The sequence below is a fragment of the Mus pahari genome, chromosome 1 (assembly GCF_900095145.1).
Source record: "Mus pahari chromosome 1, PAHARI_EIJ_v1.1, whole genome shotgun sequence".
Taxonomy (NCBI): Eukaryota; Metazoa; Chordata; class Mammalia; order Rodentia; family Muridae; genus Mus; species Mus pahari.
In genome coordinates this window covers 147,919,567-147,927,490 of record NC_034590.1, presented here as the reverse complement: position 1 = coordinate 147,927,490, position 7,924 = coordinate 147,919,567, and the positions used below count along the sequence as shown (strand labels likewise).

The window sequence follows — 7,924 nt, the reverse complement described above, 5'->3', positions numbered from 1 at the left end:
AGATCTGACTCACTCTTCTGGAGTGTCTGAAGATAGCTACAGTGTACTTACATATAATAAATAAATAAATCTTTAAAAAAAAAAAAGAATCATGCTATTTAATAAAAGCATATGAATTAACTCCAAGATAACTACTGCACCTCTTATAGCAACTTCAAGAATGATTTTTCAAGTCAGCCTAGTTAGTAAAATTTCAATTAATTTTATATTTAAATCATACATTCAAATGTATTCATTCCAGTCTGTGATCTGCACACCTTCCCTCCTGGTGCTGTGGATGGAACATGACTTTGTACATGCTAGCAAAGTGCTCTACCACTGGGCTACACCCCCCCCCAGCACAACTATATTCATCCTAAACAATATTTTAACTGTGCCACACTGATCTCTCTTAATGTTGGGATATCAACTTAAAACAACTAGTTATTTATACAAGGCTCACCATAAAACATTTTATCCAGGATGGGAGAGTTGGCTCAATGGTCAAAGGGCACTTGTTCTTGTTAAAGACCCAGATTCGATTCCTACCACCACATTGAGGCTCACCATCCCATTAGGCAAGCACATAAATGGTGTACAAATGCAGACACATAAAATAATAAAAGACACAAAAATATTTTTAATTCAATTATTCTTTAATTTAAAAAAATTTATTAGATATTTTCTTTATTTACATTTCAAATGTTATCCCTTTTCCTGGTTTGCCCTCTGAAAACCCCCTATCTCCTATCCCCTTCCCCTGCTCACCAACCTACCCATTCCTGCTTCCCTGCCCTGGCATTCCCCTACACAGGAGCATTGAGCCTTCACAGGACCAAGGAAGGGCCTCTCCTCCCACTGATGATCGACAAGGCCATCCTCTGCTACATATACAGCTGGAGCCATGTGTACTCTTTGCTTGGTAGTTTAGTCCCTGGGAGCTCTGAGGACTCTGGCTGGTTCATATTGTTGTTCCTCTTATGGGGTTGCAAACCCCTTTAGTTCCTTCAGTCGTTTCTCTAGCTCCTCCATCAGGGACCCTGTGCTTACTCCAATGTTTGGCTGCAAGCATCCACTTCTGTATATGTCAGGCTCTGGCAGAGCCTCTCAGAAGACAGCTATATCAGGCTCCTGTCAGCAAGCACTTGTTGGTATCCACAATAGTGTCTGGGTTTGGTAGCTGTATATGGGATGGATCCCCAGGTGGGGCAGTCTCTGGATGGCCTATCCTTCATTCTCTGCTCCACACTTTGTCACTGTAACTCCTCCTATGGGTATTTTGTTCCCCCTTCTAAGAAGGACTGAAGTATCCACACTTTGGTCTTCCTGCTTCTTGAGCTTCACATGGTCTGTGAATTGTATCTTGGGTATCCGAGCTTTTGGGATAATATCCACTTATCAGTGAGTGCATACCATGTGTATTTTTTGACAGAAAAATATTTTAAAACAAAAATTTAATCCATACAAACGACTGTAATGCTAGAAAAAAGTAGGTGAAAAACAGAAACCAAAGCTTCCCAGAGTCTTCTCAGCTCCACCCACTTCCTCATTAATCCACTGTTGATCTTTTTCTTCTCAACTCTAAAAATAAGCAAGTTAATTTTAAAATGCAACAGAGAAGTTGCTAATTTTGATAACACTAGGCTATATTCCCTATAGAGCTATTTTTCTTCTTCAAAAAGAAATTCATCTAAATTCTTACATTGAGGAGTTCAGACTGCAAGGCATCCCTTAATTCTGTGTGGACTGGAAAGAGATGGATGGGTAAAGGCAACATATACAGATCTTGAAACTTGATACAGAGGGCTGGTAAGAAAAATGCCAAAATAATAGGAATAGCAAGAACTAACTGACTTACAATTTCTCACTACAGATGTAGCTTCTTCATGTGCACTATTATAGATTTCATATCTATTATGTGAGGTAGGTATTAGTATTATTTTCCTCATTTTATAGACAAAGAATTAAAAATAGCAAAGTGGTCTTACAGTTGACAGTTTGGGGGCATTCTCTGGTTCACTATTTATAAGCATGTTTTTCTCCAATTGCTAAATATAGTCAAATTATTTGTGTTCTAAATCCTGAATTAAACATGAATGGGAGAATGAGCAGATGTGCATTCTGGCCTTGCAGCCAAAAAAAAAAAAGGAGAGAGAGTTGAGAGACTTTATGATCCACTCAAAATTAGATACCCAGAATATGTATTTATATAGCTACCAGCCTTCTTTTCTTAACTGAAAACTCTTTAAGTACTATTTAATCTCTCTTTAAGAGGTTATTTTTACTTTATCAGATTGCTTTGTTTTATAAAGAATTTAAAACTACATATTCATAACATTAAAACTAAATGATCATATATCTAGAATATATTTATTTGACATAATATTCCTACATTTGGAAAAAAATTGAATTAATACATTGCTGGACCACATCCTCTTTTTCAAATTGGGATTACTGCTTTAGGTGGAGGCTCTTTGTGCCACATCTTGCCACCAGAGAGCGCTCAGAATTGGCGAGAGAATTTTGAAACAACCTTTGTACATCAGTATCATTTTACCCTTTGGCAATATACAAGAAATCTGATTCAAACATCTGTCCCAGAAGATGGGATAATACTCTATACACTAGGTTGTTGTGTGATTTTTGACTGTATTAACTAAATGACACATGACACATGAAAAATGTATAGTACAGAATATGCACTCAACAGTTATATTATTTACATATGCTTTTTTGAGAAAGAGAAGAAACACAGATTGACTGACTGACTGACAGACTGACTCACTATGTAGTCCTGACTGTCCTACAGTTCAAGAGTCTGGTCTATCTTTATCTCCCAAAAGTGCTAGGCTGGAAGCATGGACCACTTAACCAGGTCATATTTATTTTTAAAAAAATCTTCAGTTTATTAAATTTTAAGATACATTCACCATCATTTTTTCATTCTCTCCCTACATCACCTCATTTAGAATATGATAGACAAGATGCACAAAAGGTTACATAGATTAAGACTGTTCAAAATGCTAAGTTGTGTAGAGTTTAAGTAAACACACACACACATCACTTTTTAAAAATGTTACTGGCTGGACTGTTGTTTTTTTAATATGCTTCAGCTTCTGCTTCTTTCACCTCTTCCTCTTCTTCCTTCTCCTCCTTCTTCTGCCTTCTTTCCTTCCATCCTCTTCCTCCTCATCTTCCTCTTCTTCTTCCTCCGGAGAAACCCTTTCTAGAACTAAAAGTCTTTCTTCCCCTGTATTAATCCTTCTATCTTTCATTTCTGTCACCGAGGTTCCACACTGTGTGGGTTCTTCTACTCTATACAGTTAATCCTGTGGTCAACACTCCAGTGGATGTGCTCACCATCTCAAGCATGAACCACAACCCTCCTTCCTTCACTTTCTTCCTCCTATTTCTTCCAGTTTAACCACAGACTACCAGCAACTTCATTATGTTGTTCCTCTATTCAAGGAATTCCAAAGGGGAAATGTCCAACCTTCTCCAGCCCTCGAGCATCCTTGCATAACTCCCACAAGTCCTCAGCAAGTTTCCATTGGACTTGTTTTATTGTTCCTTAATTTATGTTTCTCTTTAAGGCCTCTCAAGTTATTTTCCCCACTGTTTACATATTCCTTTTGCTCATTCAGATTCTATCATTCCTTCAATGGCCAGCCAGCTTAAATAATTACCTTTACTTCAAGGCCTTTCTTCATGGCTCTGCACACACTGATCATCTCCATATTGCAAACTGTTTCTGTAGCTTATTGTGGTTTTTTTCTGGGGAGGGGGGAGTTCCAGTGGGCTTTTATTGAGATCAATTAACAAAAAGAAATAAGATTTTACCAACCATCTTTTCTGAACAATGTATAAACTCTGCAAGGACTCAGGTCCATAGACATGTACATACCATGTAACACATTCCAACAAAAACATACTACACACCCCCCCTGACCATTTGCCAATTAAACAGAAAGCCAATTTTCCCTTTCCTCTAATTGTTTTCAAAATTTTAAGTTCCCACTGTTTAAAGTGGAACTGGTCCTGTGTAACTAGGAACATTAGAATTACTGTGGCTTTTACATACTGACTTGTTCGTTATCCATTAGCCCCGAGTCACCAGAGGTACGACATTCTGGTTAAGCCTTGTCTGTGTTTCTACCCCAGTTAGTGCAAAGCTAAACATAATAATATGTTCCGTGACTGGTAGCTCCATCATGGTCCAGAGGTTCCTGCAAGCCCATTTATACACAACACAAACTTGTCACTCTTGTCCTCTGCATACACCTTGTGTTTTCCTTCAAACTCTCTACTACCTATTTGACACAGTACCTCATCTTCTATTTGTGGGCAAGCTTCCCTTGAATTCCAAACTAGGGATGGAAATGTAGCTCAGTGGTAGAATGCATGTGCACAAAGCCCTGAGTTTGATCCTCAGCAAAATACACATGTACAGACACGTACATGCACACGCACGCATGTGCACACACAGTTTAAACTGATTTTACCTTCCTCGTTATATAAAATTTATCTTTTTTGAATCTATTTAATCCCTTGGTATATTCCATTCCATTGAGAACCTCTCTTTCTATTCAGCTCATTAAATACTGAAGGAAGCAATAAAACTCATCCCTACTTGCCACAGTTAATTCTGCCTCTCCTTTGTGTATTTTCGCCTTTATTACCATGTTTTTCTAATACTTGTATTAAATCACTAATTTACATATTTGTCTCCATTTCAATCTGCCAACCTTAGTGAATTCAGTATGTCTAATTTCCATCATCTGGGGCCTCTTGAGCATCTCTCACTGAGCCACTTTAACAGCCATTCCTTTCAGTAACCCCTGCCCCCCATCTTTCATAGAACCACTCTGACAGCTATTGCTAAACAGATTTGGGATGAGGGTGTAGTTTTAAAGCACAGATTGCTGAGCTGTGCTCATAGCTTTTAATTCAGTACATACAGCATCAATGTTCACTCTTAGTTTTACCAAGGAATTAAAAGAAAAATATGTCTCCATTCTCAGAAATTCTGATTTAAAAAGCTTGCATTTGGGCCGTCATAGTGCTTCCCAGTTGATTTTTTACTGTGCATCAAAGATTGAAAACTGGTGTCTTAGGGTGGGATGTGAGTCAGGACCTCAACATCCTACCAAAGTAACTCTATGGTCAGTCTCGTTTGAGACCGGTGTCAGGAATCTTCTGAATGGACCTTGGCATAGAGGTAGTATCAGAATGTACAGTTTCTAGCATTCTCTCTCTCGTCCTGGCACCCTCTTTAAACATTCAGAATATAGCTTGTAGTTTTTGGCCTTATTAGGATCAGCATAATCTGACCTCTTCTTTATTTAGTGAGCCGTCACTCTTACTTGTTTCTACGCCGTCATAACCATGGCACACTAATTTTATGGGGAAAAAAAAATCATGATTACAGGGCCACTTGAATTGAAATATAAACTCAAGTTGGAAGGGCGGAGCAATTAATTTGGGCATCACTAAAAGGGTCCCCAAAGTTACTGATGTCAATTAGGATACTAAACAAACCTTGAGTTCTGCTTAAGCCCTCCAGAGTCTGGAAATAAACTAGGAGCCCATAAACTGTCTTTCTCTTTCCACCATATTCCATCAAGCCTTCCCCACTCCACTGGAGAATCCGGTCATCCCAGATGCCCTGGCTTTCCTGATCTTCAGATGTCAGCATATTTTTTTCCTTAGGCTTGTTATCATGATGCCTCAAAATATCAGCTCTGAAAATCCTCTTGAAAAATATACATTCATACTTGCATTTTCTCTTAAAAGTTCCATTGAAAAATCCAACAGCAGTATCAATGTCAAAAGAAATTTTAAGGCACCACCAGAAACTGCCTCAGAATCCCAATTTTTCTATTCCAAACTGTTTTTATCCTCCATGTTCAAAGATTTTTTAAAAAAAATTCTTAAACTATAGTCTTTTTGACTAGTCCACATCCTGAAAAAAGAGTGTCTTTGCAATTCACTTGGTAGCACAAATGCGAATGTGACTTGAAATGACGTAAGGCAAGTAGCAGTTTTTTAACCTTATTCTACTGAACAGAACAGACAATACATTGTCTGTAGTTTTAGATACTACTGATGCCGGGAAGCTGGCCAGGACTTCACGGTAGGTATTACATGTGGTAATGCTTAAAAGGGTTACTTTCTTAAAATCTGAAAAACTTGGAATTACTAAGACCTATGAGCTTCAGATAACAAACTGCTAGACTTCCATCCACACTGTATCAGCTCCTGTAAGTGCCAAACCTTTCTTTCAGTTCCACTGAAATTATATGTAAATAATATAGGTAAATAATAGACATTATTTGTTATACATAATATATTCTTTACTATATATAAATAATTTGGGGAAAGGTACTTGCTGTTAGAAACTAAGCTCATTCATAACATTGCTTCTAAAAGCAGATGATACATTTTCCCTCTGAATAACCACCTTAGGAAAAAACTGCCAAAGCGTGGGGTGACAACCAACATCAGAGGTTTCCCCTGACCTCCATACACATATACCCACACTCACACATATACACACACTAGACACACACAGAGACTTGAAACAAACTACATTGGCATTAAGAAGTCCTACATAAAAAGCTGTGAAAACCCTGGGCACCAACAGACTACAATATGAATGACAAATTGCCTCAAAGCCTCCCCCAAGGTATTTCCTACCTATAGCTGCAATTTACCAATCAGTCACAGTGATGCTTTTAAAATGTGTGTCATTGCTGTCCACAATTTGCTGCACTGACTTAGGATAAAAGAGTTGTCTTTAACAATTTCTAGTTATTACAGGCTTCAGACATTTTTTTTTTGAAAAACCTACCAAATCATAACATTATTCTGATACTAATACTTTATAAAGAAGAGTGAGCTATTTTAGTAAGTTCTTAGTCATTTAGGAGGGCGGCTTCTAGAAACTAATTGCCAGTAGAAATTTTTCAAATGTATAATATTCCCTAAACTTTTACTATTTTGTCACGTACAGATGCGTTGACAAGTCATAATCTTTAAATACATGAAAGCAAACTTGCCCAAAGTATTTAAATACTATGTCAAATAAAAATGTCAAAACCAGAGGTTAATTATAAAGCAATGAGACTCACAACCACTAAGTACAAACAGGGGGAAGGGAGAGAGGGGATGATGTCCCATGACATCATTTGGCAGTATGGAGTTTGAAGGCTGAGAGCGCCTTCCAAATTAACCCTTGCAAAATCCAGCTGGGAAATTACCCCGCTTAAGCTTAGATAGCCGAGTTTTAAAAGAAGAAAAAGCCTCTCCTTCAAATCACACGTCAGTACCGTAAGAAATAAAATAAAAGCATCCAGGGATGCATCTGCCTCCCACTACCCCATAGCAATGGAAAGGTCAGAATTAGGCGGAAACTCCCCTCTGAGACTGTTCAACCTGAGGGGGAGAAAGGACGGCAAAAGCGAAGGGAAGCGCTGCCTCGGCGCCCACAGGCAGGTTCTCCCCCTCTGGGAAAACCTTCCTGACGCCCAACTGGCACCCATGCCCATCCACCAGAGGATGCCGACCCTCAGCAGAAAGTCGGGAGCCAGACCCCCGAAAACCAGCGAACACCCAGCATCAGGCAGCGGACCACACTCCCCGAGCGTGGAAGGCGCGCGGTTCCCAAGTGGTGGCCGTTGCCCTCGAGGCGCGACTTCCCCGCTGTCCCCTCTCCAGGCCGCCTTCAACCCGCCGCCCCGGGCGCCCCCCGGCCCCCCGCCGCACCTACCGCGGCTGCGCCGGCCGTCACGATGGGCGGCAGCTTCTCGCGCTCCGGCTCTTTCCCCTTCCTCTCCTCCGAGGCGGCCGCGGCCACCGCCGGCGGCGCTCCGGGCGAGAGATCCCGAGCCGCCTCACTCATGTCTGGCCGGGCGGCTGAGGCGCGAGGCGGCGGCGGCGGCGGCCG

At 40.2% G+C, this 7,924-nt stretch overlaps 1 protein-coding gene across 5 annotated transcripts in view; it reads right to left on the bottom strand.

Moving 5' to 3' along the window:
• Nucleotides 1–7,918, bottom strand: part of Hectd2 (HECT domain E3 ubiquitin protein ligase 2) — a 65,222-nt gene extending 57,304 nt beyond the window's left edge. For all 5 annotated transcript variants that reach the window (XR_003844384.1, XR_003844385.1, XM_021195634.1 and 2 more), the window contains exon 1: nucleotides 7,748–7,918. Coding sequence is in view for 3 of the 5 variants with exons in the window: in XM_021195634.1 (XP_021051293.1) it covers nucleotides 7,748–7,879 (132 nt within the window). In the remaining 2 variants the exon portion in view is untranslated. The remainder of the gene's footprint in view (nucleotides 1–7,747) is intronic.
• Nucleotides 7,919–7,924: the final 6 nt, after the last annotated feature.